Genomic DNA, 17462 nt, shown 5'->3' with positions numbered 1-17462 from the left:
ATAATTTATCTCTTTATACCCTAGGCATTTTATTCATTCAATAAAAAGTGACCAGATGTCTACATTGTTCCTTCTAATGTGCTAAGCACTGTACCCACTCATTTAATATTGCATTTGGAGGCTTGAGTGGATGGAAATACAAACCCAGTTTAAGCCCTAAGTTCTGAGAAGCATTTCAGAAGTCATTGGGCCATCCCCACCCCTTGTTGGATCCTTCATGTAAATCTATAGCAAGGAAATGTGTAAACACATTGATTACAACTTGTGATTTGTGCTTTGTCTTGATTTTTCAAAGCATAATAGTCCCTGCTTCTTTTCTGTCCTGTGCTCACTTCTGGCAGAATACCACTTTTAATGGAAATAAAGCAATGACAGTAAAGGTCAGTGTGAGAGAAAAAAAAAATTGATATACATCCTGGCTGGGGAACTTCTCCTTTACAAATACATAAAAGTTGGTTCTGGCGAATACTATTGTAGCCTCTGGGGGAGGGGAAGTGGGGGAAGTTGGGGTCATTGTTTCTAATGACTTTTCAATACCAGTAAAAGCTTGGTCTGCAGCAGAGGCCAAGAACCTGTTAAAATTATTTGCAGTAGTTCATTCATACTTCCTGCAGAAGTGACAGTGAAAAGGCATGAGAGCCAGGATGTTAAATCTAGTTAGTGCAAAAAAGGGCTTTAGAGCTTAAAAAGATGTTGGCACTGGGGCGGCCAGGTGGCTCAGTGAGTAAGAGCACCGGCCCCAGAGTCGGGATGACCTGGGGATCAAATCCGGGCTCTGATACTGAGCACCACATCCAGAAATAACTGGCCGTGTAACCTTGAGCAAGTTACTTAACCCCAATTGCTTTAAAAAAAAGAAAGATGTTGGCACTTAGGGAAGTACTATCCCAGCAAACTAAAATGGTGATTAATAGGGATCATTGTGGTGATTAGGAAGATCCTGAATTCAAATGAGATCTTGCATTTACTACCTTTGTAACTTGTGTAATTCTCTTAACCTTTCTGGGCCTTCATTTCCTCATTTCTAAAATGAGGAGGTGGACTCTTACCATCTCCAAGATTACCTCCCCCTCTAACTCAAGGAAGATGCACTTTCTTTTTAAAACCAAAATCTTTTAAGATGTGGGGTTAACAGGACAGCACTGGCCAGGGAGTCAGGAGGACCTGAGTTCAAATGTGGCTTCAGACACTTAGTAGCTTAACCCCTGTTGTTTGTAAAAACAAGTAGGAGAAGGTGAGGGGTCAGCTGAGTACTCTGAAATTCCTGTTTAAGGTGTGGCTCTCACTAGAATGCTTTGGATATCATTACGAAAACAAGAATTCAGCCTCTTGCTAGGTTCATAGTTGTAGAGCTTGAAAAGAATGTAGATATCATCTAGGTCAACTCTTTTTTAAAAAATACAGATGAAAATTACCAAAGCTTGTAAAAGTTTAGGGACAATTCTTAATTAAAATTTTGGTTATTAGGAAAGAAGGAAGAGGTCCTTCACAGATCTAATTCACATTAAATACAAGGAGAAAAGGAGAGTATTACAGGAAATGTAGCTTTGGTAGTGCATAGTTTAAGAAAGTCCTTGAATTTTAATTTAATTTAATTATCTTTAATTAAGATAATGTCATAATCTCATTTGAAGGTTAGTTGAAGATTCTAATTTCAGGATTGATATGCAAGTTGGTGGTTTCTCTATGTTGTGAGCAAAAACCCAGGCAAGTTACTTAACCTCTGAATACTTAACCTCAGTTTTGTCATCTATTACGTGGAATAATAGTACCTACCTCCCAGAGTTGTCGTGAAAATGTTGTTGTTGTTTAGTCATTTTCAGTCATATGCCACCCTTCATGACCACGTTTTGGTTTTTTTGGCAAAGATACTGGAGTGATTTGCCATTTCCTTCTTCAGCTCATTTTTACAGATGAGGAAACGGAGGCAAACAGGGTTAAGTGATTTACCCAGGGTCATACAGCTAGTGTCGAAGGTTAGCTTTGAGCTCAGGTCTTCCTGAGTCCAGGTCTTATGCTCCACCTACTTTGCCACCCAACCGCTGTTGTAAAGATACAATTAGAGAATATTTGCATAGAGCCTTACGCTCTATAAATGTTATTGTTATTCATGTTATTGCTGTTATTGTTATTTGTTGTTAATAACTGAACATGGCTGTCATGCTGACCAACTGTCTGAAACAGTAGAGGGAAGAACCCTTATTTCTGGATTTAGCTAGGATAATTGCTTGCCTTTGTCCTGCTTTCCCTGGCCCCATTTTTACCTCTTCGACTATGTAGAGATTACAGGGGCACAAAAGCATTCATAATGATTTGCAGCAGTTTCTTTCAACATGAGAAACATAAAAATTTTAAAAACAAGGTCCCAATTTAGTGGAACTTAAAGGATAACAATTTTAGAACAAAATGTCACTCTAAGAGGAAGATTAGACTTAAATTATTCCATCTTGTATATAAAAAATGCCAGCTAAGAATGCTATATTAATAGTTTGCACATTCAAGTCCCAAATGAAAATGTCTGATTTCTTATACAATGAATATGAAATAAGAAATTCCTAAATCCATGCCGATTCCCCGAAGACCTGATTAAAAACTGTTTTTCTATTCATTTGGGGGCTGGTGACTAAGGGGAGAACAACACACAACCAATTGACTCTTTGCCATTAAAAAAAAAAAGAAAAACACAATTTAATCCCAGGAAAATTATAATAAGCTTTTAAAATTTTATATTGTAAACTTTGGGTTTAAGCAGCTCTGCTCTTACCTAATTATGCAGATTTTGTTTGGAAGACTAGGAGAAAAAACAAAGAATAAAAGATCATCTGCCTTAAACCATCACATATTTATAAAGTTTGAATTGGTTGTTGTTTTAATGAAACAAGTTGCTTTAAGTGAATAAGTAAATGGCCTGTTCTTTGCTTTAAACTTTTCATGCAGTGGAAAGAACACTGATGTTGTGATCAGATCACTTGGGTTCAAATCTTACCAAGGGTGAATGTTTGCTATTTCTGTGTCATTGGACCAGACACTCATTTCCCTGAGTCTCAGTTTTCTTTATCTATAAAATGAGCTCAGTTTCTTCATCTGTGAAATCAAGGGTTTGGAGTAGATGGTCTCTGAGGTTCTTTCCCCAGCATTAAACCTATGATCTTGTCAGAATTGGTGCTTTCTTGTCATTGAAATATCTGAGTCTTTCAGTTAACGTCATTTAGGAATTGAAAATACTAATTCGCTTTTAACTTAAAGATTTGACTTACTGTCAAGGTTATGCTTTGCATGAAGGACATGAAGGGTCATAGACCATTACAGCACTCATGTTTCTATGACCATATTTCCAAAGTTTTTGACAGATATTTTAGAAGAAACAATTTCATTGAAAGAAGTCAGTTGATGAACCAAGAATGCCTTCTTTGTTTGGGCCACTTGTGCTACTTATAATATTTACTCTTTCACCTTGACTTTGAAACTGGGTTCTCCCTGTTTCCCTACAGAAAATGCAATCCAAGCCTTTGGCAATGGCTCTGATGTGAACGTGTGGCAGCCAGTCCTCCCTGGACAGACCACCACAGCCACGACCACAACAGCCTTCAGGGTCAGGAGCAACAAGTCTCTGGGCTCAGGGTCGGAGAATGAAATCTCTTCCCATGTTTTACCACCTTGTGCAAACCTACAGGTAAGACAGAAGCCCATCATTTAGAAGTGGGCTGTGAGGGGAGAGGGTAGAAGAGACAGCTTGATTATGGAGAATATGCTACATGTCCACTAGTTGCTTTTGTTTTAGTTGTAGGGCTGGCATTTCACATTGTTGTGTCTGGGGCAGTGAGGTAAAAATGGGAAGAATTTGGTGTCAGGAAATACCCAAGTTCATATTTTAGTTTAGATTCTTCTCACAGGTGGGATCATGAGCGAGTTGTGACTTTCTGAAGCCCCGTTTTCTCATCTGTAAAATGAGGACAATAATAACTTTAGTACTTACCTCATGGAATTGTTTTAAGGATCAAATGAAAAAAATGTCTATAAAGTGTCAAGGAAGACATCTTGCCAGCCTAAAAGCGTTATATAAAAGAGTAGGTTATTTGTCCCCAGGACCAGCAAGTGATGAAGCTGGAACTGGAACTCATTCCACCTAACTCCAAATCTAGCGTAACATGGCTCTTTGTCTTTGGTTCACACTTATTTCCTGTCTCCTCCTTATCTACTTTTCTGTTTTTTTGTTATTCAGTTCAGTACTTTTTTAAATGTCATTGTGATGTCCTTATTAATGGCACATAAATCACAAATGGCCAGAAGACTATAACCTGTCATCATAAAGGGATTGAACATATGGTGTTCCTGGGGCAGCTGAATGGTGCACTGGATACATCAGGCCTAGAAGTCAGGAAAACCTGAGTTCAAATCCAGCCTCAGACACTCACTAGTTGTGTGACCCTGGTTAAGTCATTTAATCCTGTTTACCTCGGTTTCTTCATCTGCAAAATAAACTGGAGGGAAAAAATGGCAAAGCCTTCTGGTATCTTTGCCAAGAAAAGCCCAGTGACTGAACAACAGCAACAATATGGTCTTCTTCAAGGTTCATAGGATCATAGATTTAGGGCTGGAAGAGATTGTAGAGGTCGTCAGAGCCAACCCCTTCATTTTACAGATGGAATGAGTCATAGAGAGTTTAGGTGACTTGCCCAGGGTCATACAACTAGTGTGTGTGTCTGAGACAGGATTTGAATCTAGGTCTTCACCTCCAAGTTTAGTCTCTTATCCACTAAGTTTAAATGAATGCTCTGGGCAGAGAGAAACCAGAGAGTTTGAGTATATGATATTACACCATGGATTTGGTGTTTTTACTATAGCACCTTGCATTCATTCATAGTGGAAAAGAACTCTGGATACAGAATCAAAGGATCCAGGTTCCAGTGCTGCTTCTGCTACTTATTATCTCTGTGGCCTTGGTGGAATTTTGTCTCTTTGTGACCTTGTCTATAAAATGAGATAATTGATTTAGTGGACTGTTTGACATCTAAAAACTCTTGGGAAATGGAAAGTTCTACCCAGTAGGCATTAAACAAGTCAGTTATCACCTTATCCTTAAGATTTATCATTCTACTTTTTGTTGCCTTAAGGAAATGCTCCATGCCAGGAAATTCACAAAGCCCGCATTTTGCACCCTTCGGTGATATGCATGATTTGGCTGCACGGAGAACCAATATTTCAGCACCAACACATAAATACCCCTCTTTTCAAAGAAGGAATTTGTGTTACCACTGCTGGGTTGCCCTGGCAACATCAAGAAACACATGAACTCTATTCCCAAGAAACAGTGTTTTTCCTTCCCCTGTATTAGTGACAAAACCTCAACTTCATCAATAGAGAGAAAAGTAACAATTAAAGTGTGATGTTTATCTTGGGGATTGCCATTTAGCTTCTCAGCAGAGAGAGAAAGAAGTGAGGGGCTGGAGACAGTAAGAAAAAACCCTTCCAAACCACTTCTCCCTCTCCCATGATATACCAGATTGAGTGGTAATTATTCCTTGGATTTACAGAGTGTTTTGCTTCCTGAGAGCCAATTAAGTGTTTCTTCCATATACCTTATCTTTTTTAGACTCACAGCTACTGTGTGTATACTACAGGTCTGGGACAGGGCAGATAGCACCCTATCCTTACTGTGTTTAAAGAAATTAATGGTGTTGTAGGGCCAGTGAATTAGCTGATAAATTGACTCCTACATTTTCAGAGAAGTCGGGGGGGGGGGGAGAGAGAGAGAGAGAGAGAGAGAGAGAGAGAATACTGAATAGCACCTTTTCTTTAAACTACATTTTCACATCTCATTGGCTCATTTGTAGCCATGCTGTGAGGTTATAGGGGGCAGATGTCACTTCTATGTTACTGATGAGGGAGCTATGATGTATAAAAGTGTAGCTGCTTTGCATAAAATGACCTCAACTTTGTGATCAAGCTGGGACTTGAACCCAGGCCCCCAGAATTCTATTACAGTGAGCTTTCTGCTATATCCTATTCTTGAAAAAAAACCTCAGATTTTTCTGGAGTGGAAAGATGGAAAACATGATTCCAGATCTGGAAGAAAAAAAATAGACAGGGGAAAATGATCCTCCACCTTTACAAATTAGCATTGGCCTAAAGTAAAAGACACTGGGAGCAAGTAAAGTCATTGTTCACTATGGAAAATAGAACCTATCAGTCTAGTGTTAAGGTGGGGAAAAAGAGGAATATAAATTGGAAACATCACCCTGAATTTGGAATCAGAGGACCTTGCCACTTGTATGACCTTGGGCAATTCCCTTTACTTCTGGAGCTTTTTATTATCTTCATCTGCAGAGTGAATGAATTGGCCTAGATGAGATCTAAGGCCTTTTCCTGCTCTAAATTTATGACTTACTGGGTTTCCTAAGGGCAGAGCTTTAGACTTTTGAATAATACAATATGCAATTTATTCAATAATCTAGAGGTTGGGCCAGGAAATTTGGATGCAATGATACCTACTTAATGAACAAGCAACAACAGCCTCCTTTTCTTTCTGCTTCGGTCTTAAGAAGGGTAAGTTCTATATGTGAAAAGGGTGAAAATTTTTCTGGTTAATCAATTTGTATGGCCTGAAAATATGTATCAAGGCTGACCGAGGGAAAAAAAAAAGAGGGATTGGAGTGGGAGGAAATAGGGGTGGGGAGTTTTTTTTTTAAGGACATTGTGTTTCTATTCTTAATTTTAGAGATGTTGTAAAGGCTTATAATTCTCAGGGTAGGTTCTCTCTCTCCCCCTTCCTCTTTTGGTCTAGTTCTTCTCTTGCTTATCCCACGTGAGTTCCCAGATTCCAAGGGGTTCTAGAAATGCCTTGAAAAGTTTCCATTGTCCTACCCTGGGGTGTCTTTACACAGAATAGAACTAACATGAATCAGCCCTGGTTCCACTTGTAACAGATTTGGACCAAGTCTACTGCCTTGGCAGATCTAAAGTTCACATCCCATGAGAAGTGTCCCCTTGTAATATTTTTAAATATACAATAATATGATGTGAAAGGTTGTGGGGAGTTGAATTCTATTTTAACATTTGAGATAGATTTCCCTTTTGGAAAAGGGAAAAAAGGAGAGAACAAACATTTTGAAGTCTGCTTTAAAAATATGATTCTCAGTAAACCAAGCTTAATTATGTTTCAAGACACATCTGACCATCAGGGTGGCATTAAGATATGGTGTGTATACAGTATATCTGCAGTTCCTATTAAATGGGCTTTTTTGCATAAAAAAGAAAAGTTGATTGATTAGTATAAAATGTCATAGAAATGTCCAAGTTCTAACCCCCTGAGGTTTTAAAATACAGGGTATTAGGTAACCTGCCAAGCTGCCATGTCAGAGCTAATTGGCAGTCATATTAGCAACAGGACTGGCACCGTCTGTGCTATTGTTGGCACATTTCTTTGACTTGTACAAAGTGGCCACGTGAAAAACAAAGGGACATTAATAATTCCACCCTTTTATTTCATCTTCTATACACTTGAATGGTCTGCTAACTGAAAAAGTCTTGGGATATTTAAACAAAATGGACTGTACTTGTCGCTTATTTAAAGTAAATATTTTTAGGAGATGTAAGCTTTTGAAAAATTTCCATTTTGCATCATATACTTGATTTAGTTCTAGGGATTTTAAGTGACAGTCTCAATGCATTATTTGTATACCTCGGATTCCAGGAAAGTGAAGAAGTCCAAGGTTCAGATTTTTGTGTTAAAATAACCAATTTGGGAGACATAGCACTTTGGGGCTCCAAGTATTAAGCTCCAAGGGAATAATTCATGCATTCTTTTCTGTTGCAGCCTCCCCAAGGAATGTTTTACAACTTAATATTTGATATTTATATAATGCTTTAAATGTTACAAAAATGCTGTACATAATTTATCTCATTTGAGTCTCACTGATCCCTGAGGTAGACACTACAGGCATTTATTAAACCCCGTTTTATTGGTGAGAAAATAGATTTAAGAAGATTATGTGCCTTGCCAGTGGTTATAAAGGCAATAGTTAGGGGTGAGATTTGAACTCAGGTCTTCCTGATCCCCAAGTTCATAAAACTCTTGTGAAGTAGGTAGTCTAGGAATTATTATTCCCATTTTTACGGATGAAGATAATAAAGCTCAAAGGTTAAGTGAGACCTGCTCAAGGATTAATATCCTGTAATAGGCAACTCTTAAATGAGATTCATAAGATAAGTCATCATATTGAGAGCTGAAAAAGCACTTTAGAGGCTGTCAGGTTCAACCGACTCATTTTATAGATGAAGAAACTGAGGCACAGGCTTGCCCAGGGTCACACATCGTCTGAGGCAGGATTCAGACTCGGGTCTTCCTGACAGCAAATCTAGTGCTCTATTCATTACTCTCCTAACTGACTCTTGGGTCCAGAAATTACTTGTTTCTAGAGATTTGTTGGTTTCTAGATATAATCCTAGAGAATATAGAGAGTTCTGTATTTGTCAATAAACTTGCAGCACATTGCTATTGCCATGTTCCTAAATTTGGGAAACTCACCCTGGTGATAATATTAAGGATGTTTTATAGGTTATTACTGCTCAGATATTCCTTCTACTCTTCCCCCCCCCAAAAAAAATTATTGGAATTTGTGTTAAGTTTAGACAGTAAGCATGGCAGAACAGGGTAAAGATATATCAGGCCTAGTAGAAATACCATTAGACAGAAATTGATTCCACAGAGAGCATTTGCTGTTTCTTCCTTAATGATCTGATTTTCTTCCTTGAGGAGGTCAGATGTCAGAATCTTACATCACAGACCCAAGTTTGGGAGTGGTCTTTACAGGATTAATCTCCACCATCTCTCCTGAAATCGATGTACCCTCATAAAAGCAGAGACATTGGTTAAAAGGCCAGGATATGAATATTACCCAGAACCAACCCAGGCACCTACAAAATGCCTTAATTTTCCAATTCATATCCAATTAGTTTTCTGCCTCAGCCTCCAGTGAAGCCTTCACCAGTTGGATATTTTTGAGATGGACTCAAATTCTGAGTATAGATCATAAAATCAGTGCCCCAGACATCAGTTGCCATGATTTTCAAGTGTATGGGTTGTATGTCTGGGATAGGTTTACATTTTACTTTTTCAGAGACAGAAGCTTATTTAACTCTCCTGGTCCACATCTGGAAATTTAATTCAGGTCAATTGAGGCAACCATTTAAGTACCTTTGTTGTGCAGATCACTCTACTTGATTCTGGGAGGTAGAGATTAATAAGAAAAGGTTTGCATGTTATAGATCATCATTATGGCAAGAGAACTCTTAGGAAGCTCCAAACTCTATCTTCTTTAAAAAAATTAACTCCATAAAATAATCCCATCTACAATCAAGTGTGACATTGTATTATAAGAAACAAGACCATACACACCAATAATTTAATAGTGTAGAAGAGAGGAACAAACTTCTCTATGCATTCAGGGAAGAATCCCTTTTGACTCAGGTGGTTAAGAAAGACAGAGCCTTTGAGGTGGGCCTTATGGCTTCATAGAATTTTAGCAGGTAGCAGCTGATGGGCTGACCAGTTATATGGTATGGGCCTTGAATCAGAAAGACCTGAGTTCAAATATGACTTCAGATACTTCCTAGTTGTGTGAACCTTGACACAAGTCATTTAAACCTGTTTGCCTCCATTGTCTTCTCTGTAAAATGGAGAAGGAAATGGCAAACCTCTCCAGTACCTTTGCCAAGAAAACCCTAAATGGGGTCATGAAAAGTCAGACACGACTAAAATGACTGAAAGACAACAAAAAATGATTGGTGGGATGGGAATGATGGTTGTATCAACTGTAATTAATAACAGGAAAGATAGGTGGGGAAGTGAGATGGTCTAGTGAATAATGAGTAGTCCAGTTTTTCTAAAGGGTATATCCCAGCTCTGGTGTTTTGATTGGAAAACTATTGTCTTTTTTGTTTGATTTGATATTATGACCCATACCCAAACCATGACATCCTAATTTGGTCAGGGTACTTTGAAAAGTAGTCCCCTTGATTTATGGGCAAATTTGAACTGGATCTATTAGAAACCAGTAAGGCCATATAGAGTACACACACACACACACACACACACACACACACACACACAATCTTCTACTAAAGCTGAAATTAAAAAAAAAAGCTGTAAGTAACATTAATATTGGACCAGAGATGATTATCCAAACCTCCAAAGTACCTGAGTCTCCACCAGCTATAACTGAATCACAACTGTGCCAAATTAGAAAAGGTTGAGTTTTAAAAGGAAAGCCGCCAATGGGTGTTCCGTAAATCATTTGTGCCAGCAGACTGACCCCATTATGTCAGCTAATCCTGGAAATACAGGAGGTAAATTTAAATCTTCTAGCATGGAGCACTTAATCAATATTCTAAATGTTTTTCTTACAATTTATGCTAACAGAGCAATGGGGTGCTTTAGGGTTCTGTTAATCTTTCACCAGAGGAGCAAGCGTTTCTGAATAGGGCCAAGGTTTAAAGAAGGGTATTTGGGGAAGGGGGTGGGACCGTAGCAGTCACATTCTGCCCTGAACTGTCTTTTCAGAGTGGCAGAAAGGGGCAGAGAAAGCAGAGTCCAGTTGTATAGGGGAAGGAAAGTAGGAAGGGCCTAAACATGTAACCAATTCTGAGGGCTGAGGAAGGTCAGAATATTATTATTTATTCTAGATTTGTCCCTCCTAGGTCTAAAATTATATCAAAGGCAGTGAGATAAAGTTAGGGAAGGACATGCCCTAATAAATATGTGAGGAAGGGGAATGGAAGGGCAGGTATGTATATAACATCAGCCTACAAGAGCAATGGTTAGCAAAGAGAAAATGTTAACATGGTGTAAGAGAAGACAGGCCTTGTTGGCCTTTGTCACTGTGTCAGTGCATGACTCTAGACAAGACATTTAACTTCTCCTAGCATCAATCAGCTGCCCTATCTATAGGAGAAAAGGCCTGAGTTAGTTGTTTCAGGTTCCTGTAAGCTCCAAAATTCATTCATTCTACTAAGTCCTCTCTTCCAGCACCCCAAATACATGGTCAGGAGTCATTTCTGAGAGTCTCTCACCTGGCTAACTAGACATTCATAGTATTATAGACCTAAAGATGAAATGGAACTTGAGGCAATCTAGTCTGTTTCTCTCATCTTCCATATAAGGAACCCAAACAAAGGCCACATAGGGAGTAGGTAATAGTCAAAATTTGAATCCAGATCTTCTGACAACAAATTCAGTACTTTTCCCATTGAATTATGCTGCCTCCTTCATAAAACTCTGAAAACAGGCAGGCCAAAGTTCAGACAAGTTTGAGAAACGATATCTGTGCTTGCCATGTCTTTTCAACCAGAAATAGCCTCAGGAAAAAGAGATGCCTTTACCTTGTATTGGAAGAGGATGGGTGGCCTTCTTCTTGTTGTTATTTGTCCTTTGTTCTCAAAGAGGACTATGACATTGGGGAGGTGATGCCATGACATGCAAGTGAATTGGATATAAGTGAAGGAGGGCTGTGCAAAGTCTCCAGCTTCACTTTCTCCTCCAGAGTCATCTGGGTCCAGTGGCCAGGTGTAGATCAGCATGACTGGGGATGACCCCAAGACTTGAAACTATAAGCATAGAAGAGTGTTTCCGAATCACCACTTCCCATTTTAATACAATGGGTTTCTAGAAGACAGATTTTCAACTGGAGTAATATATTACTAATCTCCATTTACTTGGTAAACTATTTTCCCTGACCTTACCTATATAATAGTATGTGGCAGTAATAAAGAATCCTCTTAGAATCCAGGCTTTTAGGTAAACATACTGAATAAGTCACATCTTCCTCTTCCTTTAAAAAAAAATAGCAGCAACTGAGCCCTTTCTGCCTCCCATAAATCAGATGGCCCAAACCATTGCTTCCCTATTCTGGACCTACCTATACTCAAGTTCAAGCAGGATCTCGCATTGATCTGTCCTAGACAATGCTCTGTAAACCAAGTTTCTATTAAAGATACTGACCTGCTTATGTTTCTTCTAATGTCTGACCACTCTCTGAGGACCACTGATGCTACTGAACTAACATTATGATACAGTGGAGACTCTGGTAGTAGATTATCTGGGTTCAAATCCTGTGACTGATACTACCCATATGATCATGGGAAAATCACTAAACTTCTCTGGGATTCAGTTTTCTCATCTGTAAAATCAGGGTGGGAGCTGTACTTATTTAAGGTTCCTTCTAGCTATAGATGTATGATAAAGCAAAGATGCATGGCTCAGTGAAACTCTGAACCTATGCCATGCAGGGTTACCCAAGATGGACAGGTCATAGTGGAGAGTTCTGAGAAAAGGTGATCCCCCAGAGAAGGAGATGGCAAACCACTCTGGTGTCTTTGCCAAGAAAACCCACGGACAGTCTTAAAATGATAAAAGAGATGACACCAGAAGATGAACCCTTCACGGTGGAATGTGTCCAGCATGCTACTGGGGAAGAGCAGAGGACAGCTTCTGGTAGCTCCAGTAATAATGAAGCAGCTGGGCCAAACCAGAAAGGGAGCCTCCACTGCAGATATGTCTGGTGATTAAAAAAAAAAGTCCAATGCTGTAAAGATCAATATGGCATAGGAACAAATAGCTGAGGGAAGAAGGGAAGGAGGAAGGGAAAAATATGCCCAACTAAATGCAGAATTCCAGAGAACAGCAAAGAGAGAGAAGGTTTTCTCAAATGAACAATGCAAAAAAACCAAAACAATAGAATGGAAACGATGAGATCTCTTCAAGAAAATTAGAGCTATTTGGGAACATTTCATTGGGAATGATAAAAGACAAAAATGGTAGGGACTTAACAAAAACAGAAGAGATTAAGAAGAGGCATCAAAAACATACATAACTACACAAGATGGCTCTTAACATCATGAAATAACCACCATGATGGTGTGATTACTGATTAGAGCCAGACATCCTGGACAATGAAGTCAAGTGGTCCTTAAGAAGCATTGCTAACAGTAAGACTAATGGAGGTTACAGAATTCCACCTGAGCTATTTAAAATACTAAAAGATGATGGTATTTAAAAAGTCCTCCACCCAATATGCCAGCAAATTTGGAAAACTCGACATTGGCTAATGAACTGGAAGAGATCAGTTTATGTCCCAGTTCTAAAGAAGGGTGATGTCAAAGAATGTTCAAATTACCAAATGATTGCATTCATTTCACATACCAGCAAGGTGGCTTAAGATTCTGCAAGCTGGGCTTCAGCAATATGTGAACTGAGGATTACCAGAAGAGCAAACTGGCTTTCAAAGAGGTGGAGGAACTGGAGACAATTTGCCAACATTCACTGGATCATGAAGAAAGCAAGGGAGTTCTAGAAAAACAGCTACTTCTGTTCCATTGACTAAACCCTAAAGCCTTTGACTATGTGGATCACAACAAAAATGTGGCAAGTCCTCAAAGACCAGAGTACCAGATCATCTCACTTGTCTCCTGAGGAATCTGTATACAGGCCAAGAAGCAACAGTTAGAACCAAACATGGAACAACTGATTGGTTTAAGGTTGGAAAATAAGTATGCCAAGTCTATATATTGTCATCCTATTTATTTATCTGATGTTCAGAGTACATCACACAAAATGCCAGGCTAGATGAATCAAAAGCTAGAATTAAGGTTGCCAGGGGAAATATCAACAATCTCAGATATGCAGATGATACCACTCTGATGGCAGAAAGTGAAGAGGAATTAAGAAGCCTCTTGATGCGGATGAAAGATGAGAGTATAAAAGCTGGCTTGAAGCTTAACATCCTGAAAAACTAAGCTCTTGGCAATAGGTCCCATTACTTCCTGGCAAATAGAGAGAGAAGAAATGGAAGCAATGTCAGGTTTTACATTCTTGGATTCAAAGAGCACTATAGATGGAGACTGCAGCCATGGAATTAAAAGATGCTTGCTCCTTGGAAGGAAAACTATGACAAACCTGGACAGCAAACTAATATGCAGAGATATCACCTTGTCGACAGAGGTCTTTATAGACAAAAGCTTTGTTTTTTTTCCAGTAACAATGTCTGGCTGTGAGAGACTATTAAGGAAAGCTGAGTACTACAGAAATGACACTTTTGAATTATGGTGCTGGAGAAGATATTTGAGAGTCTCTTGGACAGCAAGGAGATTGAATTAGTCAACACTTAAAGAAATTAATTCAGGCTATTTATGGGAAGGTCAAATACTGAAACTGAAGCCCAAATACTTTGGCCACATAATGAGAAGACAGGACCCATTGTAAAAGACCCTGATGTTGGGAAAGATCGAAGGCAAAAGGACAAGGGATCGGCAGAGGATGCGATGGATAGATAGTGTCATAGAAGGAACAAACATGAGCTTGGACAGACTTTGAGAGATAATGGAAGATAGAAAGACCTGGTGTGCTGTGGTCCATTGAGTAAGAAAGAGTCAAACACAACTAAACAGTAACAAAAATAACAGCAGAACTCCACAGGAGGACTCTGTTCTCCGGGAAGCATGGAGAAGATGACACATTTGCTCTGAGAGTCATTTACTCAAACCCTTAATTCTTGGCTAAGATACGGGGAACTTATACCTCAGTCAAAAAGGGTCCATTTTCCCACAACTAAGGAGACAGTGCTATTCCAGGATCCTGCACAATGAAGGACTGAAAAATACCTTATCAAATAATCTAGGTTTTATGTCCAGACATTGGGAACCTCAGCCAACTGAAAACAACTGTAACACATAGAACAAAGAAATGGGTGTCACCCATCTCATGCTTCATTTAGGCACATCTGTAAAATGAGGGGGCTGGGCTAGATGATTCCTAGTATCCTTTCCATCCCTAAATCTACAGTCCTATGATAAATGGGGAGCTGGCTCCCTTCTTTGGAAAAGGCTGAATTGATAACGTTGTAACCAATCTGCCAATAACCCTACCTCCAGCGTTCCACTAGCTATTAGCTCCATGCATGGTCTCTGCTTCCTTGGGGACCAGATGACCAGCTAAGTTGTGGTAGTAACCCTGCCAAGCTGGACATGCATCCAGTTGTAATTGCATAGCACCTGTGCCAGTGGTCTCTCTTATTGGCAAATTTGTTTGTATGTATGTATGTATTTGTTTTGTTTTGTTTTGTTTGTTTTTGGAGGGCAATTGGGGTTATGGGACTTGCCCAGAGTCACACGGCTAGGTTTTTTGTGTGTGTTTAGTGTCTGAGGCCAGATTTGAACTCAGGTCCTTCTGACATACATACATACATACATACATATGGAGAGAGCAAGCACTTACTGTTTGTAGACTATAGAAGTAGTGCACAGATTGTCCAAAGAAAGGAGAGTCAACTTGGTTCACTTAATATGGGCAGCGCACAATGTCTACCTAATTAATGGTAGTGGCATTTTGGTTTTGGTTTTTAAATCCAGAAATAACATAAGAAAAACTGAAGATGCCTTTGAAAAATAAGTGATATGAAATTCATACTTTCCCTTCCACATTTCTCCCAAAACCTGTCCTGAAACACTGATGAGGTTAGCCATGCACAAGAACCATCTTGTCTTCTGATACCAGAGGGAAAAGTAGAGGATAGATGTGGGTATGAATAATAAGAACCTACAGGAATCATTGTCAGCTTTTATAAGTTCTGCTTCCATAGAATTTAGCATTCATGTCAATATTGACACTTCTAACACCTTGACCTCTCAGTCCATTTCCTTCTTTAGCTTCTCTTTATCTGCTATGATTCAGCTGCCCACAGAAATAGGCACACACCAGGCCACATAAATTTGACATTTGTGCCTATAAGATCCTTCACTTTCAAATTCCCTTTTCCAATCATAAATTCCTGTCTTTCTACTTCTCCCCCTTCTATATTTCTCTTAAACCTATTCCTGGCCTCTTTCAACCCCCAGACCAATAAATTTTCTTGCTCTCCCAGGTTATCATTTCTATATTGACTTGCTTTCTAAATCTTAATTCTGTGATCATCCATTTCAACATCATGCTGCCCCCTGCCCTACAAACCTATCATCTTGCCCTTCTGTTCCCACCTTGCCAGTCTCCTGCCATCTGCCTCCTTTATTCATTCACCTGATCTGCATAGCACTAATAGAGGAAATCACAAAGTGCTGACTGTTTCCACTAAATTCATTCTGTCTAACCTTACTGGGGCCTTCACTTCAGCCTAAGAATCCTTTTATTCATCTTTTGATTGACTACTTATCACATTCCCAACAGAAGGTATCCCAAACTTTTTCCTCATTCTTGTAGGCCCTGGTTTCACCCTACCCCTTCATCTCTTGCTAGATGACCTTGTTTCCTGTTTTATTGAGAAATCAAGGCCATCCATCCTGAGTTCATTTATCTCCTATGCTTTCAAAACCTCTTTGTGTGATCTCCCATCTTCTACTTTTCCTTCTGGTATCAGGGGACAAGGTGACCTCTTTTGTTATGGATAACCCCTCCACTTGCCCCCTTGATCCCATTTACTATCGTCTTCCTACTATGTCTTCCAGGGTTTTGAATCATCAATCAGTAAACATTTATTAAACACCTACTATGTGTGTAAAGCGCTGATCATTCCTTCATTTCCCCCAGATGCTCCTTTTTTCTTCAGCCTCTCACTCTCTACTGGCTCTTTTCCTTTTACTCACAAACATGCTCATTTCTACCCTCCTGATTAAACACATGCATACACACACACACACACACCATTTTATAACCTGTCAGAATCTCAAGCTACCATCCTTTTTTCTTTTCACCTTCCCCTTTAAACTTCTAGAATTAAGAGGATGTTCCTTATGCTTTTACTTCCTCACCACACACTTACCTACAGTCTGACTTCTCATCCCTACCACTGAATTGAAACTACTCTCTCTGGGTTCATTCACCATTGACTTTTTAGTTGATAAACCCAATGACCTTTTCCCTCAGGCCTCATCCTCTTTGATACCTATGTAACATTTGATTACATGGGCTACCCTTCTAAAGCCCTCTGTGAAATTTTACTGTGTTCTTGCAGGGATGGGTAACCTGTGGCCTCCAGACCCTCCTAGGTCCTGAAGTACAGCTTAAGGATGCAGGTTCCCCACCACTGTTCTACACTCTTTGGTGATCCCATCCACTCCCAGGACTTCATTGATCATTTCTATGCAAATGACAAACACATTTGTAACAAATGTATTCCCAAACTCTCTTTCAAGTGGCAGGTTTGTATTTTTAGTTGCCCACTAGACACCTCTACATGGATGTCTTCCAGATACCTCAGACTTCTCATGTTCTGAGATGAGTTCATCATCTTCCTTTAAACTTTCCATCTTCTTCCCCTTGAAACCTTTATATCTTCAAGCCTTCAAATAACCTCACACTCAATATAGGTAATCCTTAGGTTTGGACTATGCAGGACATGATGCTGGCAAACACTTGAAATAATAGATATGTGCTTCTCTTCTCTTCTCTTCTCTTCTCTTCTCTTCTCTTCTCTTCT

The 17462-nt window shown here is 39.3% G+C and overlaps 1 protein-coding gene across 3 annotated transcripts in view; it reads left to right on the top strand.

The window, feature by feature from the left end:
- The window catches only part of GFRA1 (GDNF family receptor alpha 1), a 306417-nt gene that overhangs the window by 249330 nt on the left and 39625 nt on the right, over positions 1-17462 (top strand). For all 3 annotated transcript variants that reach the window (XM_069099036.1, XM_069099034.1, XM_069099035.1), the window contains one exon: positions 3492-3673. In XM_069099036.1, coding sequence (XP_068955137.1) covers positions 3492-3673 — 182 coding nt within the window. The remainder of the gene's footprint in view (positions 1-3491; positions 3674-17462) is intronic.

This window comes from Petaurus breviceps, unplaced genomic scaffold (assembly GCF_028583685.1).
Source record: "Petaurus breviceps papuanus isolate PSGF00001 unplaced genomic scaffold, PetGlider_PUasm1.0 37, whole genome shotgun sequence".
NCBI classification, from domain to species: domain Eukaryota; kingdom Metazoa; phylum Chordata; class Mammalia; order Diprotodontia; family Petauridae; genus Petaurus; species Petaurus breviceps.
Note: the sequence above shows the minus strand (reverse complement) of the source record. Positions and strands in the feature narration are given on the sequence as shown.